Below are 27935 nucleotides of genomic sequence, written 5' to 3'. Positions count from 1 at the left end.
TGTTCCGGTCTACCTAACCTAGCAAACTAGCTCCAGTAGCACTGGTAGCAACTTGAAAAGAGCCTTGTCAAAATTAGCTGCAGTACAATACAGTTCAGGCGTTTAATGTCCACGGGGCGTTTAGAGGGCCGTGCAAAGCTTTTTCTCCAAAAGCAGACCTTTGGACTTTAAAACTGGGGTAACTATTGAAAAGCTTTTGCTGTTTGTTCGACTTTGAAGCATGCTGTTTTGTGTGAGGGATGTATGTCCGTTAGCCAGCGGGAGCCAGGGCTCAGTTTGGAAGAGTTAGTCCAAGATGCTAACTCATTTTGCTGCTGTGTCTGTATTTTAGCAAAAGTCACAAACATTCATTAAGTTAGCTACGTTGTAATAAAACACGACAAGATTGAAATCCGTGAAGTGACATTATGTTATTCTATTAATTATAGCCTGGATGTATTTGACAAGCTGACGTTAGGTAGCAAAGTAGCACGACTTGACTGTTGCGCATAGAAGGTTTCTTCGTGGATCACAACAAAAGGATTTTTGATAACAACCTGGCAGCTAGCTAGCTTAGTTAAGCTAATGTTAGCTGACCAAGCTGGATGAGGACTTCTCCACGAATTGCCTCCGATCAGCTTAGTTACATTGACTATAGTTTTTGCTTTTCGCTTAGATTATTTCAGCATTTAGCACAAGCTAACGCTAGTAAACTTATTGTTGTGATTTGAGTCAAGCAGGCCCCCCATCAGGTAGCTAGCAGCCGGCCTTCCCAAGCCACTTGGTGTAGCACAGGGGGGTGGGGGGCTGTCACAAAATACTCTCCTTGTTCACATCCAGTTGATAGCGTTCACTGTATTGTTCATTATGTTAATTAGAAGCTGGTCGTGATTACGTCGCGACAGTGTGAGGCCCGTGTTAACTTTACAAGTTTGCAAGCTAGCTAGCTTGCATGTCGAGTAGTGGTTGTGACAAGCTAACGTCAAGTGGGCATCTCTGTTTGTTCAACTCACATAATGCTTAACTTTACTCCAGAAGCAGTTATGTAACCATAGCAATGCTGCCGCCAAAACAAACTTACTGTTCACTAAGTTATTCAGCGAGTAATGTTTTTAATGTTTTGATGAGACTAGGTGGAAACTTTTCTGTACCATATTGTGTTTGTAATGATGTACTTTGTGTGTAACTTTCTCCCAAGGTGTCCATCTCTTTTGAGTATACCCTGCTAGCACTGGCTTCCATCCTGTGACTCACTGGTCACCAGAGGGGCCCCGTCAGAGCAAGGGCCCAACTGTAGCTCTAGGTCCCCTCTGTCTGTCTGTGTGAGAGCTTGTATTGCATCTTCTGGAGACTCCCGGCTCATCCAGCTAAGATGTCCTCCATCTTGCCATTCACCCCTCCTGTGGTGAAGAGGTTGTTGGGTTGGAAGAAGTCGACAAACGGCCCAGGCGGAGCGGGCGGTGGAGAGCAGAACGGGCAAGAGGAGAAATGGTGTGAGAAGGCTGTGAAGAGCTTAGTGAAGAAGCTAAAGAAAACAGGCCAGCTAGATGAGCTGGAGAAAGCTATCACCACACAGAACTGCAACACCAAGTGTGTCACCATCCCCAGGTATACTGCCCAACACTTGATTGCTGTTCAAACAAAAAAGCTGCTGCTGCTGCTGTTACACATGTTTCTGCAGATGTGCTTAGTTTAAGACCTCATCTGAAACCATGGGCTGTTAGCAGATGCTTGCGCTTCTCTTTTCTTAATTCTGTTAACATAACTTCCTGCGATCATTACCAAACATGTAAAACTGTTGGGAATATGGAAAGATTTGTTTAGGGATGTGATTAAGGTTTCAAAATGGTAGAGCATAAATTTCTCATTAAGATAAGCTGAAAATTAAATATTAAATCACTGTTTGTTTACAACTGTACTTACAGTTGCACAATTTGTATTACACTCATGTGGAGAGAGACATTAAAAGTGGTGAGAGAAGAAGTTCTCTTTATCAGCTAGCCAGCCTTGATGGCCCAGACTCATGTTCAGTGGGAACACTGTGTTAACAGATTCATTCCTCACTGATGTGCCAGCAAGTACCACATCAGATGCTTGTATGTCTATAGATAGCAGGCTGGTTGTTATCGCCTGAGAATTGTTCTAGGCTTCACTGTTATGTTTGTAGACATTGAGTGGCTGGCTCGACATGAAGGAAATTATTTTTTGTAGAGGATATCTATGTGAGAGAGGGTGGGTTACAAACCCAAAATAATGCCAGATTTGGGCATTACCACCAGCCATACTCACGTTGGTACATTTTGATTGTGATTGGGGAGCTTCTCTACCCTGCTTGCCACTTTGGCAGGTACAGGTACGTTCGGCATTTGGATTGATACTGCTCTAAACACCTGGTTTCCTGCAGTAAAAAAAGCTGTTAAATTTTTGGATCTACAATCTGCTATGGCTGGTGGGCATAAGTTGGTTTCCTGCCCTGTCATGAATCAGACAATTGCAATCATGAATGGTAGTTGGGATCCCACTAAAGTAATTAAGCCTAGTACATGTTGTCATGTATTTGTAGCATTTAACATGTAAAATCTGTTATTGCCCTGTTATTCAGAAGCAACTACTCTCATTTGTCCTCATTCCAAGTTTTTTATTTCTTAGTTGTTGACCATTTTCTTGTGAATGTTTTGAGAATGTCTGAAAATGGATCTCCCCCCCTCCCCGCCCCTCTTTGTACCATTGTGTGTCGTCAGTGTTTATTTGAATGTCTCCAGATACGTTCTGAGTTATTTTCGGTGTTTGATACAATGCCACACTGTTGAAGAATGCTCTTTGTCTCACTCATTGTGTGTTAGCAGATTCCATGTTATGTTTTTTTCCTTAATTCTGTCAAAAAGGCTTCTCTTATTTGAAGTTCCCATCTTTCATTTCCACAGCTGAAAATGAATTTGATGTCTTTATTTTGCTATAAGACTCTAATAAAAGAGGCCTTTTAATGTTTACATTACCCATACTGATATTTCTGAATGAGCCATGTCCCATGTTTATCATTTGTTTTTTGTTTTTGTTTTGTTGTTTTCTCTGTGCACAGCAATTGCTCTGAAATATGGGGACTGAGTACACCAAATACGATAGAACAGTGGGATACATCAGGCCTATACAGCTACCCTGACCAAACCAGGTGACTATCCTCAACTATTGTATGGTGTTGCATACAACTTTGATGTGGGAGAGTTGTCATGACAATGTTGAAGGTGACGGACATTGAGAACATCTTTGTTTCTCGTCACCACTCAATTCAATCCATTTCCATTTCCTTCCCCTACCTGGCCATATTATCTGTCACCCCTCATCCCTGTGTATCTTCTACCCATCTCACCACCATCTCCTGTTTGCTGTTCAATCAGATCACTGGACGGCCGTCTGCAGGTCTCCCACAGGAAGGGGCTTCCCCATGTTATCTACTGCCGCTTGTGGCGATGGCCAGACCTTCACAGCCACCACGAGCTACGTGCCATCGAGGCGTGTGAGTATGCCTTCCACCTAAAGAAGGATGAGGTCTGCATCAACCCCTACCACTACCAGAGGGTGGAGACCCCAGGTGAGATAACTCTGTCCAGTGGACATTTGTTACCTAAAGCATGTACATCTCTTTGTATTTTAGTGTCTACTACATGTTGGTTGCTTCTCTGTTTAAATCTGTTGAAGACTTGAAAAGTTTACTGAATGTTAAACACCAACATTTTTAAAGATATTTGTATTTCCTAGAAAGTGTTTTAGCCTTAGAGATCTGGAAATGGGCCTGTCTGTGTCCTTTGCTTACTTGCTGAGAGTTAGATGAGAAGATCAATAGCATACAACAGCCAACGGCCGCCTCGCATTAAAAAAACTATAGCTAGCCTGGCTCTTTCCACTGGTAACAAAACAGGCCTACTGGCTCCTTTTAAACGGTTTCCCCTGTTTCCGGTCTTTATGCTAAGGCTAGGCGGCTGGCTACTCTACTCAACTCAATTCTGTTTGGCCGTGCTCCGTTTTCCATTGCAGATAGTACCCAGAGATAGTACCCCTCAATGTAGCTGGTCGTCATAGCGACGCCACACACAACTGCCACGACAGAATTTTCAATGCGACACACACACCAGCGACCCACATACAGCTTTCTTTTGATTTAAGTTACGTTACGTTTCAACATTGCTCAGAATGTAAAGACAGATAAGCGGTATGAAAACCTTCCAGCTGTGTTTTCCTCTGCTGTTGTTGCTGCAGCGGTCTGTGTGGCGGCGGGAGCAGAGGGCTCTGTGAGCGGGCGGCTGTCCGGCCTCACACGCTCCTGGCGCAGGCTTACCCCGCAGCCACTTGCGGAGCTCCTCAACTCACAGCACATTTTTGTTCCGCCATCACTTCTCGTAAAACTGTCAATATTCAAAATCTACACAGCTGATTTCTAACCTCAAAACTTCTCAGAAGTGGATTTACAAGTGAAATTCCATACGAAAATTGTAAAATGTAAAACTTTCTGTTGCTGGCCTCTGTCTGGTGCAGCAATGATGATGCAGTGAATAGTGAATATTCTCTCTGACCAATCGGCAGTCTGCTGTGTTTCACATTTTAGTCACCTCAGCTCGCTTGGAACCTCGACAGACCTAGTAGCAGGTACTCGTACAACTTTTCCGCAATGGAAAACCAAAAAAAGTTGAGTCGCGCTGGTACCGAGCAGTGGAAAAGGGGCTTTATACAGCATTTTAGCAAACAGATATAAGAGTGGTGTCAATCTTCGCAAGGAACTTTCAGCAAAAAAACAAATGAGTTAATCTCGCAAAATGTCAAACTATTCCTTTTAAGCGGTTCAGGAATGGACAAGCGATAAGAATAAGCCACAGTTGAAGATTTCAGTTTAAGTTTCCCTGTTCTAGTTTCATCATTGTCTTATTGCTGTTGCAATAATGATTTTCTTTGCATTACTGTCCAAAAACAACTGACAGTAATTTTAGAGAAGCATGTAACTGATGGAAGTCTAACTCATCCCTTCTTTAACTTTTACCCAACGCTGTAGTGCTGCCTCCTGTTCTTGTGCCAAGACACTCAGATATCCTGCCAGAGCTGCCACCTCTGGATGACTACACTCATTCCATACCGGAGAACACGAACTTTCCTGCAGGAATCGAACCTCCAAACAACTATATACCAGGTGTGTTTATCTCTGCACTGGATGGGAGGGACTATATTTGACCATTTCACTGGGGGGTTACATAATGTGCTAACTGAAATCTGGTAGTGAAGAAACTGTTATTCAAGGTTTCTGTATTATTACTGTATTACACATATCTAGTTTGTATATGCAATGTAGATTTTCTCCCCTCATACTGGTATTGTCATCAAATACAAACTTGTTGCTCTCTACATCCTGGGTTTATCTTCCCCCTGCATTTTCCATTTACATCACTTAAAGGGATAAAAATGTTTCCTTGATTTCAGTAGGTTAAACAGCCCTATTAAATTATCACAACTCATTTTTACACCCCTGTATCATATCAACAGAAACACCTCCACCAGGCTACATCAGTGAGGACGGGGAGGCCAGCGATCAACAGTTGAATCACAGTATGGACACAGGTACACTAGACTAGCAACTCTTCCTCCTTTCCTTGTGAGTCTGCCTTACCTCCACAGCCAGGTCACAGTCAGATGTATATGTCCATGGAATAAATCTGTTAAAGATGCACGTCATTGTGTCAGCAACATAACAAAACAGTTGAAAGTATTCAAAGGAACTATGTAATAAAGTAAAATCACTGTAAACACCCATCTTGGCTGAGACAAAGGTGTATCATGTTTTATAGACCAGAACCCATTTTAGAGGTTTGGAATGATGCACTGCAGCTATCAGAGTCTATCAGAAACTTTTGTTATGGCAACAGTAAACGGTATCTCTTCTTCATGCTAATGCAAACACATCACTTTCACAGTAGTGACATTCCTTTGCAAAGCAGCCACCACTTTCATCATAAGTCTTTGATCTGATCCACCTGTTCCTCATGTGATGGTCTCCTGTGAACCCATCCATTTCGATGACTTCCTGTTTCCTTTGTCAGGTTCTCCAGCTGAGCTCTCCCCCAGCACTCTGTCTCCTGTCAATCACAGCATGGGTAAGATGCAAATCCTTCCCAGCTGTAACAACACATAGACCAGAACTGTATATTAATGCATCCCTGGTTGGCACCTTGGTTAATATTATATACACAGACATTTGCAGTGCGTGTATCTTTTCATCAGCATATGAACAGTGTTGTATCAAAAAGAGCCTATTGGGACAGATTTTGCTGATGTAATCCGCTACTGTAGACCTGCAGCCGGTGACTTACTCGGAGCCAGCCTTTTGGTGCTCTATAGCCTACTACGAGCTGAACCAGCGAGTAGGGGAGACGTTCCACGCTTCTCAGCCCTCGCTGACAGTGGATGGATTCACAGATCCATCAAACTCTGAGCGTTTCTGCCTAGGCCTGCTGTCTAATGTCAACAGGAACGCCACTGTGGAGATGACCCGGAGGCACATAGGTATGGCACAGCTTCAGGTAGTGTTACAGTAATTTATGGTCTGTAGACAACCAGTTAGCCTCTTGTAGTTTCTTTTAGCTTTTGAGATGTGTCACAGGTCTAGTCTTGCACGTTGCCCCATCTTGTCGGGTGTTTGTTGTAGTTGAGGAGGAAAAAGTTTCTGTCTGTGTTTTACAGGAAGAGGAGTTAGACTCTACTACATTGGAGGGGAGGTATTTGCCGAGTGCCTGAGTGATAGCGCCATCTTTGTCCAGAGTCCAAACTGTAACCAGCGGTATGGCTGGCATCCAGCAACCGTGTGTAAAATTCCTCCAGGTAAGATGCTGAAGTTGTCACTTGTGTAGCACTCAGGAACATTTGCTGAAAATAACTGTAAGATGCCCTTTGAGCAAGAGATATCAGTAGACTAGCCAGCTTCTGGGCATAAATACATGGAGCTTTTTACATGCAAATGATGATGATGCTGAAGAAGACCATGCATACGCAGCCAGAGTCAAAATTACTCTTGCCACTCGCCAAACGCGAGTACAAATCTACATTGGCAAATAAATAAATGAGGTCAGCCGCCATTGGCCGGTTTCTGAAATGGATCTACTTCATTACAAACTCTCATCACTACAACACATAAGTTGACTGACCACGTTGTGTTTTGCATAGACTCTGCAGAGTGGTGGCGGCATATAAGGTATGACGGTCAGTAATTGTATCGCAGTTCTTTGATTGACCCTCGCCGTCCACTGTCGCTACAGTTATCTAGCTAGCTCTGTGTTTCTGCTGGTAATTTGTTCGTGGTAAGTTGCACACAACTTTGCTGTGAAGAATGCATGAGGATGCTGTAGTAACGTGAGAAAGACTTTTTATTTCTCTTCTGTCTCACTTACTGGCTCTGATGCTCATGCAGCATGTTCATGAATCCCAACTGCCACCTATTAAGGCAAAGTAGAGCCAACAATGCCAAACACACCACAACCACGCTGGGCAATAATTAGCCACAGATACACAATGACAGACCACTGCCAACCAAAGGCCAAATGTTGGCCCTAAGAATTTTATTTCCCCCTATTCTTTTTTCTTTTCTTTTTTTTTTTTAAGAATCTCTGGCAAACCCCACTTAAACTGTTAACCTCTTTGTTCCTTATAGGTTGTAATCTAAAGATCTTCAACAACCAGGAATTTGCAGCCCTGCTGGCTCAGTCAGTCAACCAGGGCTTTGAGGCAGTCTACCAGCTCACCAGGATGTGCACCATCCGCATGAGCTTTGTCAAAGGCTGGGGAGCCGAGTACAGGTGAGCGCTGCAATACTATATTTGAACAGCTTAATTTTAAACATACTACATATGTACAGACTTGAATTAAGCTGATTTTTAAAAACTTACCAGTATTTAATTGTTTATCTGTTATGGCTTATGACCTGGAAAATTTATCTGAAACATTTAGTTAAGTGAAGTTTTGCTTCCTCACCAGTAGCTTAATTTTGCTTTTCTTTCTAAGAATGTAGCCTATGTTTCAGAGTGGAAGTTACCGTTGTAGGTTTATTTTCACACACACATTTCCTTCTTTACATTTTAAGTCGAGACCTCCTAACCACAACACCCACTTCCTGGCAGCAGTGATGCATAGTGTACATAATAAAGCATTGAAGCATCATAAATCACGTGTTGTTAGGAGTAAAAAAGGCTTAGCACAATCCCAGACATTAAATTCTACATCTTTGTTTTCCAGGCGGCAGACTGTCACAAGCACTCCTTGCTGGATCGAGTTGCATTTGAATGGTCCATTGCAGTGGCTGGACAAGGTTCTAACCCAGATGGGTTCCCCATCTGCACGCTGCTCCAGTATGTCCTAGACAGCTATTGAAACGCCCCCAAAAAACACAGTCCATTACATGATCATTAAATTCTAAACTTGTGAGTCCTTTCATGAAAAAAAATGGAAACCCCACAGAATGAATTTTCTGTAAGATTCTTCATAGTATTTGTGGCCCAGTTCCACATCCCTCTTAACTTTACACACAAATACACACACAAGAACAAATGCAGCTACACTGTCACACGCGCACACACACATACAGACTGTTCAGTAAAAAAATTGGCACTTTGTTACCCATCTATGTCATGCACCTTGTTAAATTGCTTTCCCCAAATCCTTAATATTAGATCTATTTGTGGTACAAATAAAATGTATATTGGTTTTTAGTCCAGGAAGTAGGGGAAATACCAAAAATATCTGTGAATAGTTTCTCAGTATTGAAGATTGCTTGTATGAGTGACACGAGCTTGAATGCTAAAATGATTTTTGTTCCAGCCCACCCCAACCATTGTTCTAAACCTAAGTTTACTTTTCTCTGGGAAACTTGGCCCCATCAGTTGTCAGGGGGAGGTTGCTAGGTGAAGAAACGATGGCCTTTGTTGGCCGTTGTCCTCTGAAGGAAACGCCACAATGTGTTTATAAAATTTGATTGAATTGACTTTGCCGTAATGGCCCTTTTTGTAACTCTCGACGTGTGTCGTTATAAGACATACTTCTTAATGGACAAATAGGAATGTTAGTTAAAAGAAAATTATTCAAAAACCCCAAACAAACTGCAAGCTTGATCTGGCTGTAGTTTATTTCTTTGTCATTATATGGCACTCTACATGTCCAGCCTGGTATGAAAGCTAATGAGGTGTTGGCCAGGCTTTTCCAAGGTGCACTGGGCAGGGACCAGAGAATATCAGCTGTTATCTAAAGCTTTTTTTCCTCTTTTTGACACAACATTGGGAGTCCTGGGGCTCTCCAAGGTGAAGCATTAAACGTCTCACCAGGAGAAATAGAAGGTTTTAATGAATCCATTCTGTTTTTAGCCTATATCCCCATTGTTTTGCTACTTTTTTGTATTCTCATGTATTTTTATATATAAATATACTTAAAATCTTCTGTCGTTCACTTTTTATTAAAGTAATATTTTCAAGACCACAGCTGTTTCTAAAGTGACATGAGGGGCATGAATCATTCCTTCATTTTACCCAAAAGGTTCTGTTTGAATTCATCTCCAATTGCAGCTCTTTTGTCTTGTCAAAAAAAAAAAAAGTCACTGCCCCACATGATGTGTAGCCTGTTTCTATCCTTTGTTTTTCCAAAGAAATCTGGTGCATTTAAAGTACACAAAACAACAACAAACCCAAAACCTACTTTCTTGTAATGCTTTTAATGATTCCAGAGGCATGTAAAACTTTGTAATGGCCATTCATTCATTCATTTCTTCACTTTTATTTCTTTTTTTGTTTGTTTTTTGAAAACACACGTGACCTCTAGTAGCCTTTTGGTGCTTAATCAAGCGGGTTAAGGTCAACCAGATACAATTGGCTTTTAAAATGTTACAGAAACATGGGAGAAAAGAAGCGCGAATGTGCCTGCACACTGGGACATTCTGTGTTTATGTGTGTGTGTTGTATTTGTTCTGTCTATAAAATACAGTATGTACAACAAGACGTATTAGCTTAAACTCTGCCATTATTGTCATTACGTGGCTGTTGCGAATTTAACACGTTTTCCCTCCCCTCTATTTGATGTAAATGTGTTTACCTTATGGCACTAGTGATTGTACTTTAAGTGCACCTAGTGAAGTTTGGATTTGGGGAACTGAACCATGTGTTAGGGTCCAGTGTTACATTGTTTTTATCTTTGGCCTACAACATATGAATGTGAAAAAATACATTACAAAAACTGACGTGGACCAGACGTACATAAACATAACAGTAGTACAGTATGTGTGTATTTAACAGTAATCTTTTTGCAAAGCAGTCAGTACAGTAGATGTCGCAGTTGTTTTACCAGTAGAGGGCGATATTGATAGAGCAGTTCTTTTTTTGTTTTTTTTTTTGTTTTTTTTTTCTTTTTTTTCTTTTTTTTTCTGACCATAAGCTTCTCAGGCGTGTGGCATATTATGCAGACTTCATAAAACACTAATAAAGATTTTTATTCTCATGATTTGTGTGTGTGTGTGTGTGTGTGTGTGTGTCTTGATTGTAGATATGGTCTACAGTACAGTAAAGACTATAATAATTGCTCATCTATTGGGTCAACAGTGTCATCTTGGATTAACTTATCAGACTTTGCACCATAACCCTCTTGTAAAGTGTTCAAATGTTTGCTGAGTAGTACGAGAACATTATCAGACAAGATCTCCACTTTTTAAGCAGTGGATGAGTAAACCTGGGACAGAATAATTTCTATACAAATGCTGTTTAAATAATTTTCTAAAAATTAAGTAGTATGATTACAGTGTTCCAATTTGGGTATTTTCATACACAATAAAATATAGGAAAAAGCTCGGAATCTGCTTATAGTGACCAATTTGACACAAACAGATGTGATGACTGAAAGGTTTCCACTGTATTTTACTTTAAAACATTTCAAAGACAAACATTTAAATTTTTATGCCAGTACATTTATCTGACTGCCATAGTTTGCAGATTTAGATTTTATATACAAAACATATGATTAGCTTACAAAATATGATTTATGTCTTACACATCAAACTCCTCAACATTGACTACTTACACTTTATTGCATCAATAATAATAATCATCAAACTTTACCTATATTTTGCAAGTAATGCTTATTGATTAACTTGATATTTTCATATACTTTTGAATGCTGCACTTGAAATGGAATACAGTGTGTGATCGCCACTTTAGTAAAGGGTGTACAGTGGTGGAATGTAACTAAGTACATTTACTCACTGTAAACTGTGCTTACTGTACACATTTGAAGTATTTGTACTTTAATTGGGTGTTTCCATTTTCCTGGTACTTCATACTTCTTCTCCACTACATTTAAAATATTGTTCTTTTTGTTCGATGCTTTTCTTATTATTTACCTTTCAGAAGAAGATTTTATATACAAAACGTGATCAGTTTATAAATATGATGCATTGTTATGGATTAAATTATCCAAAAACACATAAAGCAATAAAAATTATACCCCACCTCAATCAATTACAACATTGCAGTACTATTACATCTTAATGCGTAATAACAATGGTCCAATAAAACTACAAGGCTGATGGGGCGGTGGTTTTAATTTTAATACCTTGTAGTTTTCTGGTAATACTTGTAGATACAATTTTAAACGTACAGTATAAGAGTAATCTTACTTGTAATACAGTTTTTTATAGGGTTGTATGTTTACTTAACTTAATAACTTAAGTTAATGTGTGTCGAACAAACAAGCTGTCATTAGATTTGTACTTCCGCGGCCACCGTAGGCTACGTCAGAAGTAAATACTATGTGCTAACCTCCAACTAGCTACTTAAGACAACATGGCTTTTAGTTTGTACTCTCTCATTCAAGCAGCAATCCTGTGTGTCAATGCTGTCGCTGTATTGCACGAAGAAAGATTTCTGAGCAAAAGTAAGTGGCTGTAGTTTTTGTAATTTTATGCGCTTATGATATGTGAAATCCGAAATAGTACTTAGCTAATGCTAACTGGCTATTAACAAAAACTGGTAAGAACATAAAAATCTTTATCGGCGAAGGGTGAACATTATCTAGAGTTGGTGCACCAGCCTCTAATGAACAGCTGTAAGTGTGTGACAGAGGTTGAATTTAAATTAGTTACAATGTCCTACTTTTGAAAAGCCACACATAACTTTATTGACAAAGTACAACAATCAAACATAAGCTTAGCAAAAGGTGGGGAATTAAAACACTGGTATGGCAACTTATATAACAGTATTTAACAAAATACAATGAAGACAATCGGTGAAATGTCTTTTTATGTAAAGAAAACAGTACTTAGTTGAAGCATGTTCTATTTTAATACTGAACCTGTCTGTCTTTGCATTTTAACCACCTTCAGTTGGCTGGGGAGTAGACCAAAGTGTTGGTGGTTTTGGTGATGAACCAGGCATCAAAGTGCAGCTAATGAATCTCATCCGCTCAGTGAGGACAGTGATGAGAGGTAAGTACACACACACACACACACACAGTTTGTTTAAGTGTGAGTAACAAACAAGTCTAGTGAGCTTCCTCTTGGCTCTGATCATGTCATCTCTTTTGCTCTGCAGTGCCGTTGATTGCCGTGAATTCAGTCTGCATTGTGTTGCTGCTTCTGTTCGGGTGAAGAGGAGTGAAGATGGGACCAACCAATCTGCTGTCAGGAGAACATCTCCATCACCTCAGGAACCCTTGTGCAGAAACATTGCATCTCTTTGAAACACAGAGTGTCTCCTGTCAGCCTAAATATGAATGTTGTCACTTGATAATTCACATCAAGACATGGGATAATTGTTAATGCCGGTTTTATACGGCATAGTAATTCAAATACGTAACATCAGCTACTGTTAATGATTAATTTATCTCTTCATTTGAATAGCACAATTAAATGCTGTATAATGAACACTTAATTTGATTTTGATTAAAATATTCATATGAAAAAATGTACTTTTATGAGAAAATCTGTCACAAAGAAGCCGGCTGTTAAATGGTTGTGATGTATATACACTGGAAAAGTGTAAATTAACTCATGAATAAGTGCTGTTGTTGTCAAAATGCTCGAAAACAAAGATTTTTTTTTAACAGTCATTATGTGTCCTATTACTGCGTTTCGTTTTCTGAAATAGTCGAAGCTGTGTTGTTTGTCTCAGCTCGCATGCCGTACTTTTAACCAGCGACGCAGACATTAAAGTCTGTGTTCGCGTCATGGGCCCGATTACCCAGGTTAATTCATAAGTAGTGATAGAGAGTGCTTAATGTCTCCGTTAAACTTGCTGTGTTGCATCGTAATTATTTAGTTTGAGCAGTAATGGGGCACGCGCAGATTTGCGTTGTTGCCGCCATCGCTGCGTGTCCTGCATATTTAGTTTATGTTTACATTTACTCTTCTCATAAGTTGTTGAAAACAAAGGTACTCAACAACGACAGACTTCCAAGTTTCGTGTATCTTTACATGAAATATTTGGCCAAAGCTCTGACTCGGAGGACAGGCTACTTGTACACAGTAACTAATACAAAGAAGTGTGAGGTTGTTTACACTGTCCTCAACTGCAGGTAAGCATGGCCCACTTTCAGTTAACTATCTGAAAGAGTTGACTGCTGGTCATCCACAGTATGAGTCAGTGTGTTTGTCTTTCTAAGGCTGGAGACCCTCCTGTTGAGGAGGTTCTGCAGTGCTGCTGGTTATGGTTGGGATTATCCAGACAGCGAATACAGAGACATCCCACTATGCTTCCCTGAGTTTATGTGTCGCAGACTGCTGCTTATATTGCTAACTGATGAAAACTTTCGGCTCAGCCCAGCAGGTAAGACAGCATGCATGTCTCTTTAAGCAGAGGTTTCTGCAGATGTCTCATACACCTAGAAGGAACATTTTGAGTACATTGTATTTAGTTCATTCCCTCTGGCCTGACTCCCATATTTTATGTTTATAGTAAAAGGTTTGAAAATGGTGGTGATGTGACAGTGAGTGTCAATTACTTTTGCAGGTCTGGTACGTGTGCATCAGAGTATAAAAACCCTTGAGCCAGTTGATGAACTGAAGAAAGGTCCTTTCGTGCTGCAGGTTCGAGTCCTGGAGTACCGGCAAATTGATGCAGGGGTAGAGGTGGACATCTGTCTCTCTGCCACTTCTCGCTCTGGGTGCCCAGTGTGGGAGAGTGTGCTGACGTTTCTATCGAAAAAGAAGCTCCTCAAAGCCGTCAGAAGCCCACCCAAGGATGAAAACGAGAGTGAGCAGTGTTACAGTGATTTCTGCAAAGAATGTTTTTAGCCTTTTGCAGACTCAAACTCTTTCCGGTTATGTTCCCCTGCTCTGACAGGCCAACCAGATGAGCCTGTGCCAGAAAATATGAAGCAGGTAGAGCTCAGAGTTCCCAGGACTACCGGCCTGCGATGTGTTTGGTCCTTCTCTGACTACTCCCTCTGCCGGCTCCTCTCTTTACCAGTCGGGCTCTTTGGCTGCAGGTTGCAGACTGCACCAAGTCTCTGGATGCTGTCTGTCTCCTTGGCTGAAATAGAAAAGCACAAAGGTAAAAGATTTTATGGACAAGACAAAACAGGTGATAGGTTCATCTAACTTTGTAATAATTGAACGTGCAGCCAGTTCATGAAAGCATTTATATTTGCTATTAAAGGGATTTTTAAATAAGGCCACATGCCTTTTTCCCAGCAGACATTTCCTTTTCCTGTTATGGAAAGTCCTCTGTGAAACAGGTCAATAGACATATTTTAATTGTGTAAAGTGTTTTCAGCAGCACTGGTCAGACCTTCTCATTGCTCTGTTGTGTCATCAGGTGTTGGAGTCATCACAGCTCCTGTCAACGTCACAGCCCAGTTTAAAGAGCCTCCGTTGGTACCAGGAAAAGTGGCGATCAAGTTTTGGGAGACGACCGGTCAGTCTCCTGCCCAAAGCCTCCGCTTCCGCATGCAGCAACATGGGAGCAACATATCTCACATGACTGGATGGATTTCGAGATGACTGGGCGGTTGATATTTGTAGTTTTGTCAAAACAAAATAAAATACTGATTTTGTACCTTTTTACTGTTTTTGCTCTGTGGACAACATAGTGTGTAATCAATTAAATGCAATAAGGTTGGTCTGGACAGTCAGCTAATCGGCATTCAAGTATTTTTTTATGATCATAACATAAGGTAGATTTTTTGTTTTGTGAATTTGAATTATATATATTCTCATGAGAACATGTATTACAGATGTATCTACCTCTGGGCCACCGCTTTTATTATTTAAGGGGTTTCAGTTTCATTGAGTGCAACCACTTCATTACCTATGATGTTGGAGTTTTCCTTCTACAGACAAGGCTGATTTCTATAAATGTGAGAATAGATAAATGTAACAATATTAAAAGGTCCATGTCATCTGATGAATACAGACCTTGTCCTAAGACTACACTCTAAAAACCTCCACTGTAAAATAAAATGTGACGTCCAGATGCATAAGAGGAACCGATTTAAATACATGGCGAATCACTTTTTTGTGCCAGCAGGAGTCAGGACTGATTTCTTAAGTTTGTATGTAATCTTGGATAATTTTGTGCTGTTTGAAATAATAGGAACATGAGTAGAGGGTGGAGTCTTCTTTAAGCTAATCGCTTACTGCAGGCTATTGCCTATTTGCCGGACAGACATGAGAGTGGTATTGATTGTATTCTTTTCATCCTAAAATGTCCTCAGATGGATTAGGAAATCACACCACGGTCATTCTACTGTTGTTCGTGTTCTTGTCAGATATTCTTTTGCAACTAAAAGGATCATAATAGCTGGGAAATAATTAGAAGATTTCTCATTAGTTGTATTAGCAGGACTTGCATGTTCTTGCTGTTGGTTTCATAGATCTACTATACATGAGCACTTTGTCAAGATTAAAGACTTCAATATTTGATCCCTCCGATATTCCCGTTTGCAGCTTTCATGTATGTGAAGCTCTGTCTTCCTTTATTATTTATAGGAACACATTCGGTGCATGTGACTGCGAGAAGTGGCTTTTCATGCACCCCTGCACCAACGCAACATTTCCTAAAGGAATAAGGCAGATGGTTTGTAGCATGAAGTATGGTGGATGGGGGGACGGGAGGTTTAATCTGTGTGTTTGAAGAGAAAACAATGGATTTCCACATTCATCAGAATAGGATTAAAGGTCAGGTTTAGTCAAGATTACCACTCCACCAGTGAATTCCCTTCGCTTTAAAATGAAATGCAGGTTGGAATATTTAACAATATGCTGAAGAAATTGTTTGACATTTTGAGAAATTCACCTATTTGCTTTCTTGCCGAGAGTTAGATGAAAATTTCACAAATGAATGTGTTATGTCTTGTTAGTTTCGCGCAAAGCAGCCTGTATAACCATGTGTCATTTTTACACTAAGGTTTTTGCATGGGTTGAACAAAGGGCTAGCTGTTTCCCTCTGTTGCTGCTGGTGTTAGCTTCATATCTACTGTACAAATATGAAAGTGGTTTCAATATTCTCATCTTACTCTCGGCAAGTAAGCATATTAAAATGTCGAACTATTTCTTTAATGACTTAAAGCAGGTATCTTTTTTGGTACAGCTGGCAGGTCATACTGGCTGTACTCTGCTCACGATACCTTCTTTCTGTTTAAAGTGTGCATTTCTAGGTATGTTACCTTTTTGTTATATTGCCTTTCCTAATTGGTCAATGAGAACAGTTGTCCCAAAAGTGAATGTTTGGTGCATAGTCCTTGTTTCCAGGTGTAAATATGTGCAGCTGGATGACTGTGAAGAACAGTCTGCTTGAGAAGAAACACTGGTTCAGCAAAAAAAAAAAAAAAAATAGATTTCAATAAGTGGAGCATCCCGTGACTGCCTCCCTGCACACACTGTGAGCAGTTGTAGTTTACAAGATGAGGGGAGGGTGTGTGTGAAGAGTCTCTGTTTATAGACATCCAGACGGAGGAGAAATCAGTTTCACCAGCTGTGCTGCAGATCAGAGGCACACACTCTGGGTCATCCCACCTCTGCCATGTGAGTTTCATTACAGCAACTTGGGGAAGAGTTCATCCGTGGACGGCTTAAGGTAAAAGCATATTTTAAGTATTTAAATATAAGTGGACTTTTTTAGAAAATGTAGATTTCTGTATAAGTATCTATTCTTGTAAGTCTATAGGACAGTTTGTAACAACTGTTAAGTGCTGCTGTTAGCAATGACCCCGATTTGACTGATTTCTTGACAAAAAAGGCTTGTTAAATAGTGCTCTAAAACATTTTCTGTCGCTACAAAATAAACTTGTTGAAATGAAATGCTTGAACTCATGTGAGTGATTCATACTAAGGTGAACCTTGGGTCTCTATGGCAGGGTTAATTCAAGAGATTAGAGTTTCATGACAGATATGTTGTTGTAAAGAAACACTGTTTTGAAGGTATTAAGGTCCATTATACTTGGGATGAAATTATTGTCTAATCTCTTGTCCCGCCAGTATAACTTCCATCTGCCACAGTTAAAGCACTTGTCAACCTTTTCATAGTCACTGCTGAGACAGAAACAGCGGCCAACCAAGTACAAACTAATGCAGTAATGCATTGAGTGTGTTTAAATCAAATCTATTTTTCATCTATTGTTGCTCCGTCATCACTACGCCGACGCTTGCTTGAACATGTACATTGCTGTTATTATTAATTTATAGAGTCCTGATTCTGTCATGCATGTGAGTCAGTCAAGTGTAAGAGGGTCAGTCTGTTAAGCTCCAGCACGGAGTATATTGCATTTAGCACGTAGAGAGGTAAAGTGAAAACGCTCCTCTTGAAGAAGCCTTTTAATCCTGTATTTAGTCTAAATATCTCATTTGTTTAACATAGCCTTTCTGTGTGGTCTTGAAATCTTATCACACAAAACAAAATGTAAACATGAACTTTTCAGCAATACTGCTTTGTGTTGCTGTAGCTTTGGCTGATTTCTACAGTATGTGCCTGATATTCTGCCTGAAGTATGTTCTGAAGTGATGCATTCATCACTTCATCTGAAATGTGTTTTCTCTGTGGAGGGCGGGGGGGTTGGGGGTTTAGAGAGATGAAACACACACACACACTCCTTCCTTGGTTTGAGCACTTTAGAGGAGTTCATCTGTCTCCTTCAAAGAGCTGATCCTCAGGGAATTTAAGTTATTTTTGCTTCTTTTAAAAGTACCAGCTTCATTTATTTATTCAGAGAGGCCAATACTAAATGACAGCTTGTTCTTCTTACTGTTGTTCATAAAACAAGTCTGCACACACTGCACTTACTATTAACAGGCCCAGGTTTACTATTGTTGAAAAATAATTCTTAACTAAAAGTCTAATTACTTTCAACCACATCTTTGATATAGCTAGATAATAAACTTTTTTATTTATTTTTTTACTGTTATTTACTAAGGTCAAGAATTAACTTTGAATTTTCTGTTTTGTCTCAGAGCGGCAAGGGAAAATACATGAAGAAGCAAGGACAAGACAACACTGCCAGCATCCCCCTCTCCTCCCCAACAGGGAGCAGCAGTGTGCAGGTCTACCATGACTACCAGAAGGTGTGTTTTAAGATGTATCCTGGGAATGGTCATGCTCCAGAAAACGGTTCTTACACCGGGAGAGACCAGGTCACCAGCCGTGATGGTACAGGCAAGATGTCCTCTATTCCAGACATCATCTCTAACAGCCAGGACCAGAGGTATGGCATAAAAGACGAGAGTTTTGGAAGGAACTCCATGTGGATGATGGATTCGAGCAGCCAGGCCTATTTGGGACCGGAGGACAACTCCACAGACCCACATGAGACACTGACAGAGACTTCAACTCTGACCTTTGTGGATGCCCACACCATGGAGGGATCAGCAGAGAGCCACAGCCTCCATGGGGTAGGGATGGTTTACCTCAAGGAGTTTGTGCTGATAGATGATGATGACGATGGAGACATGTCACTAAGGGAGAAAACGGTGACAGACTTGTCCGTCATGGATGGAAAAGCTGCTGACCTGGTGTGTGGGAGGCTGTTGTCCACCTCAAGTGGCTCAGAGTCAGAGTGTAAGGTGGAATCTCCGGCTCCTGAAGCGCCTCCACCCGAAGAAGTTGGGACCATACATGAAAAGAAACGCTGCTGTTTCTGCACTGTTTTATGACCAAGCAGGACGTAAAGGATCATAGTTTTGAACCCTGCAGCAGTTTGTATGTCCAAGTTCAGCACTGTGAAGCTGTCCTGAAAAACACTGTGTGTTCTGATCACACTGGCAAACACAGCTACATACTGGGCTTACAGTTTATATGTGTTCCAGTTGAAGCGGAGAGCACACAGGTGTTATACGCAGTGTCATTTGGTTTTCTTATTCAACTTTTCTTTTGTCAAACTGTTCTGGCACTGATTTTACAGAGCCTTCATCATTAAAAGCACTCAACAAGCGAACATATTTATATTTAGCTCAAACGTCAGCCACTGATGTGTAAGTCTCATTAGGTAATTATGACATGTATGTATGCTGAGAGGTTTAATGCTTTCTATTAAATTACATTTAAAGAATCATGCGGGGTTCAAGTTTATCAAACATATCTCTCAAGTCTGTTATACAATTTTTATACAAAAAAAATGCATGTTCCTGGAATATTTGATCTGAATGAGTTTGTGATAACTACACAGAAGGTCTAGAAAGATCAGGCAACAAATAAAGATATCTTCAATAACCAATTACTTTCCCTTTGTACACACTTTGTTTTGTTATGGGACATGGGTTAACACCATCTACAACTGTACTACAATGAGAAGAATGCACAATGATCATTACGCCAAAGTATTATGCAATGAGTGGATTCAGAAATTTCGGTTCAGGCTTCACTGGATCCAGCACTTAAGGATTACCCTGTGGAGTCTTTGCCATCTATGGAGCAATGTTTCGACAGTCTGTGGCAGTAACGTGCAAAGAAGCGTAGCATTGGCCAACAAAGACAGTGAAGAGGAAGACTACTAGCTAGAACACGTGGATGGTAACATTGACCGGATCAGAATCAGTTTTGCAAGTGTTTTAAGAGAAAGAAAATGCATCAAACATCTCAAGTATAGACCCACTTTGTTCAGGTGAATAACACTGTCAATGAATGTCAATATAACTTTTGTTTAACTTTGTTTGCACGTTTAACTAAACCCCGAAAATCTGTCTGACACCCGATATCTACTGGTGAAGGCAGGACTGAAATGTCAGTATGCCATGTGCTTCAGTTGTACACACCAGTAGGGGATGACCAGATGATTTTGGTAGTGTTACTTCAGGCAAAGCACTGAAATGAGTCTTGCTTACGTTTGCTAACTGGCAACCAGCTGACTTCCATCCATCGTCAACCGCTTATCCTGCGTACAGGGGGGCTGGAGCCAATCCCAGCTGACATCGGGCGCAAGGCGCAAGTACACCCTGGACAGGTTGCCAGTCCATCGCAGGGCCACACAGTGGTTGCTCACAACAACCACTCACCTAAGGACAATGGGTCACCAATCAACCTAGGTGGGAGGAAGCCGGAGCACCCGGAGAGAACCCACACAGACACGGGGAGAACATGCAAACTCCACACAGTTTTTGAACCCACAACCTTCTTGCTGTGAGGCGACAGTGCTAACCACTGCACCACCGTGCCGCCCACCAGCTGACTTGTAACATCCAAATATTTTCATGCAGTAAAAAAACAAATTTTTTTCTTCCAATAGTATCCATGTTGATGTGTAGAGAACTCCCTCAAAGAGCAGAGCCTCCTGTCAAATCTAACTGGATAACAATAATCTATAAATAATAAATTCCTTGACGTAAGTGTTTCTGACTGAACTGGTGGTTTTGCAGTTTCCTGTTGAACTGGGTAATTAGCATGAATGGCAATAGACACCAAGTGACAAAGAAAATCCAGTAGAAAATAAATGTAATACTGCTGTTTCACTAATCTGCGAGCTCTTGGACATGCAGTGCAAAAATACCACAGCCATAAGTGTTTAGCCACAAAGATGACAAGATAAAGAAAAACGGTTGAAAAACCATAGCTTCCTGCTGACTTTGGTTTATTTTTATTGTTGAACAATTAATTTCAGTTCTAGTCAGATTTGGGCCCACACAGACAGACTGTTCAGTCACTTTTGGGGACTGCCTTCTCTGAGGGTCAGGCTGGTGTTAATCAGTCCAGTCCAGGCACTGGTGTGAGGTGGTTACTTGCTGGTTTGAGTGACAGAGAAACCCTAGTAAGGACCCTGCTGGGAAGACGGATAGCAGCTCACTAGACTTATCTCCACCTACCACATCACACCAACTGACACCTCCTCTGCTCCCACTACGACCATGCGGTAGGATGAGGAGTTATGCTGGTTACATTGGCTTAAAATACCACTTATACATTTAAGGATTATAATAAACGATCAATTAAGCCATTTTAATTTATTAAAGGTTACAAACTGCTTTAAATACAATCGAGAAAGGATAAGCTGCACTATATAAATAACATAGAATTGAAAATTGAAATTTTACACACATAGTAATGATGTGGTTACAAAATGCCACAGTGTTTGTAAGAGGCCACACAGCAGGGTCGTTAGGCCAAATATAGCCTTATCAGTCACCGCAGTGTGAGTGTGCTGTTCACCAGAGTGAGCACTGAGCGTAACTGAATGTGTCAGAGAATGACAGATGAAGCCACAAAACCACCAGCTCCAAGAAGACCATTGAGAAAAGGAGCTATTTCTCAGTGACCTCAGCTCACCCACTTGCAGCATCCTCTTAATGCTGGTTATCAAACCTGCTCAATGTCTTCATGGGCCATAAGACGGAAGTGAAAAAAAAAGGGGGGGGGGGGAGAAGATGAGGGGGTTGAGGGTCTGGTGAAATGAAGAGAACTACCAGGAGACTTGGCAGGGATAGTGTGATCGAGAGAAACCCAAAAATGATGGTGATTTTTCTGCTCTGTGTCATTGCAGGTGAGAATACTGATGCCATTTTTGTTTGTTCCATCCTTCACATTTAGTGATTAATCAATATAATTTATTTTTGCAAAATCTGTATGTATCACTGACAACTGGAGAAGGGGTGAAAAAAACGTTTTGAAGATATTCACTGATGGATGCTATCCTCTCAGATATGCTAGCAGAAGGTCACGCTCTGGATGTGTGTGCAACTTGCCACGCTAACGCCACATGTGACGACAAGTCAGATGGCTCTGGCAAAGTTTGTAACTGCAAGTATGGGTTTGTTGGAAATGGCAGAACCTTCTGTCAAGGTAGGGAAAAACGTGTTTATTTTTTGTGTGAAATGAAATGTGTCTTCATCTCAACCTCTGTTTTTTCAAATGAGAAAAATGTTTTGCAATGATAACTGCAGTCTGAAATACTGAATTCAAAGTTTAAAAAGGGAATGCAACTAATGCTCCTTATTAATAGTTTTATGTTTAGAATGAAATGTATGTAAAGGTGGACGTAGGCAATTGGTTCGCGGGCTACCGTTTTCAAGCCTCCAGTTTCGCCATTTTGATTTTTTTGGAACCAGAAGTGACCATATTTGGACGAGAGGGTGGAGCTGGGGAAGGATACTCATTGCTACGCCTGACAGATCGCAGTGATAGTGACTTATCAATCACAAAGTAGCCGCTCCCTAAAGCATACCCTGCTTTATTATCTTTCCTCTAAATGGGACCATAATTTACAAAATTAACGTCATGCTGTATTGAAGAAGACTTAACCTAGTGATGGAGAACATAACCCCTTTAAGAAAGTGTTTATTGAGGTAATAAATCAAGTTAGAAGTTGGGTCATTTTGCCATAAACCTCTATATAATCTAACTTCTTCTTGCAACCAGTGGAGTCACCCCCTGCTGGCCATTAACAAGAATGCAGGTGTAAGAAACTTCTGCATTGGCTTCGCTTGTGCAGAGCTGGTCACTTCTAACAAATCCATAGTTATCACTCTGCACTGCAGTTCTCTCAGCGCTACAGAGCGTTTTAGTGTCTTTCAGCTCATTGTTTTGGTTTTACCTCTTGTAAGTGTTTTGGTTCAGTCTCACCGCTCTCATCAGCAGCAGCAGGCAGCAAAATGTTCTACAGATCCTCAGTAAGCTGCCTGCTCAGCACCAAACAGACAAAGGTAGCGACTAGCTGGTAAACATAGTGGAGCATTTATAGCCAGATATTACCCTCACGTGTTGGTGCACAGCAAAACTAAGCTAAAAGGTGAATAAGCTAGTAGACTTCGTAGCATGAAGCTATCATCCAACTAGCATGAAGTTCAAAGCATTACCATGTTCACTATCTAAGTTTAGCATGTCAGCATCATCATGATCCATCATCATGTTAACATGATGATGGATCTAGATGAAAAGTAAGGCCATCACTAAAGTTAGTCGGATGCATTTTCTGGGGACCATGAATGTCTGTACAACAATAAAAGACAAAACATCATGTAGACATTTTGACTTGTCATAATAATAAAAGCACAAGTGGAATTAACAACATTAACAATTTCAACTTTTTCTCTTCCATGTTGAAGTAATAAATATTTTTTCTTCCAGATAAAGATGAGTGTCAGATAGGAGCGAGTAAGATTTGTGGGCAGCACACCACCTGCCACAACACGTATGGCAGCTACTACTGTACCTGCCTGTTTGGCTACAGCCCTTCTAACAACATGGCCGTCTTCATCCCAAATGATGGAACCCACTGCCAGGGTGAGTTTAGGCTGGACATAAAACTACACAAAAGGGAGACATCCAAAAAGTAGGCATGTGAAACATAATTACACTTATAGTCACCCGTAGGATTATTCTTGTTGTTAAAAAAATGTAGACTAAAAATGAGAAATGACAACATAAATTAATTAGTCATACAGACAATAAGGACAGTTTTCAAAGTTAGAATTCTATATATAAAACAAATAACACCTTTTGTTACTATTTCACTTCAGTCCTTTGAAAATCATTTGGCTTCTATTTGGTAATATATTTTAGACTATAATTATTGAGTACTAACACAGAGACATCTTATATTAAAAGCTCAACTATCAATTTCAGAGAAGTAATAAAATCTCTTAAACCAAATAATGTCAGTGCAGTGAAGACAGTACTGAAACTCAACTACAGTTTGGACCTGTAACTCTTAAGTCAAGTCTTACAAAGTTCGTTTTTATGTCACATGCTCATTAACCACTGGTTTTGCAGACATTGACGAGTGCAGGATCGCAGGCCCGTGTGGAGAAGGGGGTCAATGCAGGAATCTTGACGGCAGTTTTGATTGCAGTTGCCAGCTGGGATACAAAGTCCACAATGGAGTGGAGCCCTTCCATCCTCACAGAGACAACGCTTCCTGCAAAGGTAAAAATGCATTAGTGAGATTTGGATAAGCATGCTGCCAGTTGTAAGTATATTCAATTTTGTCTTTTCCTGCATGAATATGAATACTCTACATACTCAAAATCTGCTTAGAGTTAATATGTAGTATGTATTTGGGATTTTGAGACAATCAAGCAAGGGGCGGTATGCTAGATTGACTTTTAAACCCTTTAAAAAACAACACATTCCTTTTGTGTACTTTGTCTGTCCCAAATGTGAAATGTATGTTTTTGTCCTCATCAGTTGTTGACTGTGGCCAGCCTGCCTCAGTGGAGGACACGGTGCTGCTCTCAGTCACAGGGACCACATACGGCAGTGTGGCCATGTTTGTCTGTGATGACGGCTTTGTGTGGAGGAGTGGAGACAACAGCTCCGTCTGTGGAGCTGATGGACTGTGGAAAGGACCCAACATGGTCTGTGAAGGTAACAAAACAAGCAAAAAAAATAGTATGCCACTCTTCACACCTCTTATTGTCCTCTTCTGACATTATATAAATATTCATGATCATCAGCACATTGCAACTCTGTACTTCTTTGCTCTTGGGTATTTGTAACATTCATGATCTTGAAATGTGTGTTTATGTAATTGTCTTTTCAGGAGTTCTTAACAGTGTCAGCTAAATGTTTATATAGTAATTGTGAAACACACTAGGGCTGGCTGATATGCTCTTAAACCTATCTCAATAAATCGTTAAATTGATCTTGATAAATTCTATTATTATAAAAACTGTAACAATAAGTCATTAATCTAAGACCATGGATTGTCATCAAATTTCAGGCCATCCTCAGGTCATCATCAGGTCAAAATCTGTCCAGTACTTTAGTTTATGACCAAATACCTGCAAAATGACTGACATTCCCATAAAATAAGATGCTCAACAACATGGTAATTAAAATACCTGCTAAACATCAGCATGTCCACAGCACCGTTTGTATGGCCGTAGGCTCTTAGTTTTGCTGAAAGTTAAACTCTTAAGAAATAATACCTGAGATGTTTTTAATTCAGGCTTTCACAAGATAGGAGATTCAGATATATCTCCAATGCAATATATTGGATTTATCGTCCAGTCCTAATAGATAACATTACATGCAAATGGAGCACCAGAAGAGGTAAAGCAAATGGAAGGTGAGAATATGTATGCCCCCTTTCTGTAATGGCTTTCTTATCTCTTGTATTTGGTTTAACCCCTTCTAAAATACCTGATATAGAGCACATCAGTTGACCTAACAGTTACAAAGGTACCATGTAAAGAAAGAGCAAGCGTGGTGAGTGTTTTTTAAAGGATAGGTTCACAATTTTAAAAGCTTTAAAACAATAGGACTGTGGATTTTGTCCTCCATCACCTCCATTTCAATCATATTAAAAAGAGAAATCTTCACAGCCAGTATGAACAGGATAAATGATTACAGCAAGTCCTGTTTAAATATTCATAAAGGTACCTGCTACTGTTTTAAGACAGACTTGGAAAATGGTGAACTTATCCTTTAAGCCTATAGGTGATGATAATATAATGAATCTCACACTGATGACTGACGGTTTTTAGTGAGTTTTTAACCAGTTTCAGGAGCGCAGGGTTAATGAAAGGCACCTGTCGGACAGAGTTCCTGGAGACTTTCCAGCAAATACATTTTCATGCAGCATGTCACTGCTTTGGCTCTCAGATGTTGACTGTGGCTCTCCCCCTGCCCTCCCTCAATCTCAAATGCTGTGGAATAAGAGGTCAAGGATAGGCACTGAGGTGTTTTATCAGTGTAACCCTGGATATCATAATGCTGGAAAGGGCAATGTGTCCATTTGTACTGCGTCTGGACAGTGGGAGAGACCGTCAGTGCTCTGTGAAGGTACAGTTACTGTTTAATCAGATCATTTTAGAGTTTTGAAATATAAACATATTGTACACAGATATGCTGTATCTTTTATTTTTTTGCACTTAATAGAGTAATCTGAATAGACTAAACTGAAAGGGAATTCATCTAAAATCCTGGTGTTTATGTTACATGGTTGTTGTGCCTGTTATTCCTTGTAGTGACCTTGTGTGGAAGTCCTCCTATAATTGAATCCACTGAGCAGGTGTGGGACAATAATTCAACCTCTGGCAGCACTGTGCTCTATTTTTGCAAAGAGGGCTTTTATAACAAAGGAGGACATAATATATCAATCTGTAATGAAAACGGTCAGTGGACCCAACCAACTTTGTTGTGCCAAGGTAATTTAAACAATGAATAAATTCCCTGAAATGGTTTTCTTTTCAAATATGAACAGGCAGGAAATTATTTTCTGTCATGTCTTATTGTGTAGCTAGTTTAAGGCAAAAATGACATTAATTTGTGTATCGTTTCCTGTCCCAGAGATATTATGTGGGGATCCTCCTATACTGCCACACACTGGGCATGTGTGGAATGGCAGCTCCACCCCTGGAAGCACAGTGACTTACTACTGTAAAATAGGATTTTATCACAATGGAGGAAATAACATATCATTGTGCACAATTAATGGTTACTGGACAAAACCAAACATCTCATGCAAAGGTAACAACTTTCTCCAAAATCTTATTAATACTCTGACTGGTTTTGTTTGAACAACAGTTGTCCAGAGTCAAATAATAACTGTTTCCCCTCAATTAAATAATGCAATTTCCATCCTTGTAGAAGTTGACTGTGGGGTGCCCCCACCCATCCCTCATTCAGTCATACTGTGGGATAATATCTCCACTGTGGGCTCTCAGGTTGTTTATCAGTGTAACTCCGGATATCACAATGTTGGAGAGGGAAATGTATCAGTTTGTACGGCCAGTGGAGAGTGGGATGGAGCCTCTACGCTATGTCAAGGTGATAATGACATTAGTCTACACAACAGAATATTGGGTTACCTTCCAAATGACAATACGTCATTTGGATGCTTTAACTGAATATCATGAATGTTACTGTTACATCATTCAACTTCCATTTCAACCATTGTTTCAAGATGTGTGAATTGTATCTGGATTTTTTAACTTTATCCATCTATCCATTGACCAGAGAGTTACAATGACTTGCTGTCTTTTTGTTGTAGAAATCAAATGTCAAGAGCCTGTTTTCAAACCTAATGCTAAACTGCAGTGGGACGGCACATCACACATTGGCAGTGTTGTGTATTTCCAATGTGAGGAAGGATTTTACATCAGGAGCCAGAGAAACTACTCAATATGTGGAGAGAATGGACTTTGGGAGGATATTGATCTATGGTGTGAAGGTGCAACGTTTGACGACTGTTTTAATTTCAGAAAATTGGTAGCAACGTGCAAAAAATTTCAAAGCAATAGTTTGACATTTTGGGAAATACCCTAATTTGTTTTGGAGTTTTTTTCCTGAGAGTTAGACGAGAAGATCAATACCATTCTCAATATTGTTTGTTTAATGTAGGGCTACAGCCAGCAGCCAGTTTGCTTAGCTTAGTGTAAAGAAAGGAAATGGAGGGAACCAGCTAGCCCAGCTCTGTCCAACAAAACCCACCTAACAGCACTTTAAAAGCTCACAGACTAACACAATATATCTTGTTTAAGTGTAAAAATGACACATTGTGGTTTTTCCAGGGACTTGACGCAGCGGCTTCCTGAA

At 40.3% G+C, this 27935-nt stretch overlaps 4 protein-coding genes across 6 annotated transcripts in view; all 4 read left to right on the top strand.

Moving 5' to 3' along the window:
- Positions 1–9: 9 nt before the first annotated feature.
- Positions 10–10488, top strand: LOC123959936 (mothers against decapentaplegic homolog 2). 2 transcript variants are annotated; one of them, XM_046034292.1, is made up of 11 exons: positions 10–178; positions 1178–1587; positions 3059–3148; positions 3375–3568; positions 5021–5155; positions 5506–5580; positions 6060–6113; positions 6310–6522; positions 6700–6837; positions 7664–7808; positions 8245–10488. In XM_046034292.1, exons 2-11 carry the CDS (start codon positions 1352–1354, stop codon positions 8366–8368), a joined length of 1404 nt encoding a protein of 467 aa, XP_045890248.1. In that variant the 5' UTR covers positions 10–178; positions 1178–1351; the 3' UTR covers positions 8369–10488. The 2 variants fall into 2 exon arrangements, with proteins under 2 accessions (XP_045890248.1, XP_045890249.1); XM_046034293.1 differs by lacking the exon at positions 10–178 and adding an exon at positions 580–731.
- A 1269-nt stretch (positions 10489–11757) lies between these two features.
- On the top strand, positions 11758–13089 carry LOC123961031 (immediate early response 3-interacting protein 1-like). Its single transcript, XM_046036130.1, has 3 exons — positions 11758–11916; positions 12365–12466; positions 12573–13089. Exons 1-3 carry the CDS (start codon positions 11826–11828, stop codon positions 12626–12628), a joined length of 249 nt encoding a protein of 82 aa, XP_045892086.1. The 5' UTR covers positions 11758–11825; the 3' UTR covers positions 12629–13089.
- Positions 13090–13171: 82 nt separating this feature from the next.
- Positions 13172–15040, top strand: si:ch211-12e13.1. Of its 2 annotated transcripts, XM_046036128.1 has the most exons (6): positions 13172–13554; positions 13642–13805; positions 13989–13993; positions 14066–14231; positions 14322–14531; positions 14796–15040. In XM_046036128.1, the coding sequence occupies exons 1-6, from the start codon at positions 13310–13312 to the stop codon at positions 14978–14980; spliced, it is 975 nt and encodes a 324-aa protein (XP_045892084.1). In that variant the 5' UTR covers positions 13172–13309; the 3' UTR covers positions 14981–15040. The 2 variants fall into 2 exon arrangements, with proteins under 2 accessions (XP_045892084.1, XP_045892083.1); XM_046036127.1 differs by having other exon boundaries at positions 13989–14231.
- Positions 15041–21867: 6827 nt separating this feature from the next.
- Positions 21868–27935, top strand: part of susd1 (sushi domain containing 1) — a 12546-nt gene continuing 6478 nt past the window's right edge. The window contains exons 1-10 of the mRNA XM_046036098.1: positions 21868–21939; positions 22098–22238; positions 23523–23678; positions 24168–24320; positions 24582–24761; positions 26001–26180; positions 26366–26545; positions 26688–26867; positions 26988–27167; positions 27391–27570. Coding sequence (XP_045892054.1) covers positions 21906–21939; positions 22098–22238; positions 23523–23678; positions 24168–24320; positions 24582–24761; positions 26001–26180; positions 26366–26545; positions 26688–26867; positions 26988–27167; positions 27391–27570 — 1564 coding nt within the window. The 5' untranslated portion in view covers positions 21868–21905. The remainder of the gene's footprint in view (positions 21940–22097; positions 22239–23522; positions 23679–24167; positions 24321–24581; positions 24762–26000; positions 26181–26365; positions 26546–26687; positions 26868–26987; positions 27168–27390; positions 27571–27935) is intronic.

Source organism: Micropterus dolomieu, linkage group LG21, assembly GCF_021292245.1.
Source record: "Micropterus dolomieu isolate WLL.071019.BEF.003 ecotype Adirondacks linkage group LG21, ASM2129224v1, whole genome shotgun sequence".
In the NCBI taxonomy this organism is placed as follows: domain Eukaryota; kingdom Metazoa; phylum Chordata; class Actinopteri; order Centrarchiformes; family Centrarchidae; genus Micropterus; species Micropterus dolomieu.
Note: the sequence above shows the minus strand (reverse complement) of the source record. Positions and strands in the feature narration are given on the sequence as shown.

Coding starts and splice junctions, on each gene's coding strand:
- LOC123959936 (XM_046034292.1), top strand. CDS start 1,352: ATGTCCTCCATCTTGCCATTCACCCCTCCTGTGGTGAAGAGGTTGTTG. Junction 1,588..3,058: donor AAGTGTGTCACCATCCCCAG/GTATACTGCCCA, acceptor CTCTGTGCACAG/CAATTGCTCTGAAATATGGG. Junction 3,569..5,020: donor CCAGAGGGTGGAGACCCCAG/GTGAGATAACTC, acceptor CCAACGCTGTAG/TGCTGCCTCCTGTTCTTGTG.
- LOC123961031 (XM_046036130.1), top strand. CDS start 11,826: ATGGCTTTTAGTTTGTACTCTCTCATTCAAGCAGCAATCCTGTGTGTC. Junction 11,917..12,364: donor AGAAAGATTTCTGAGCAAAA/GTAAGTGGCTGT, acceptor AACCACCTTCAG/TTGGCTGGGGAGTAGACCAA. Junction 12,467..12,572: donor AGTGAGGACAGTGATGAGAG/GTAAGTACACAC, acceptor TTTGCTCTGCAG/TGCCGTTGATTGCCGTGAAT.
- si:ch211-12e13.1 (XM_046036127.1), top strand. CDS start 13,310: ATGGGGCACGCGCAGATTTGCGTTGTTGCCGCCATCGCTGCGTGTCCT. Junction 13,555..13,641: donor TACACTGTCCTCAACTGCAG/GTAAGCATGGCC, acceptor TGTCTTTCTAAG/GCTGGAGACCCTCCTGTTGA. Junction 13,806..13,988: donor CTTTCGGCTCAGCCCAGCAG/GTAAGACAGCAT, acceptor TTACTTTTGCAG/GTCTGGTACGTGTGCATCAG.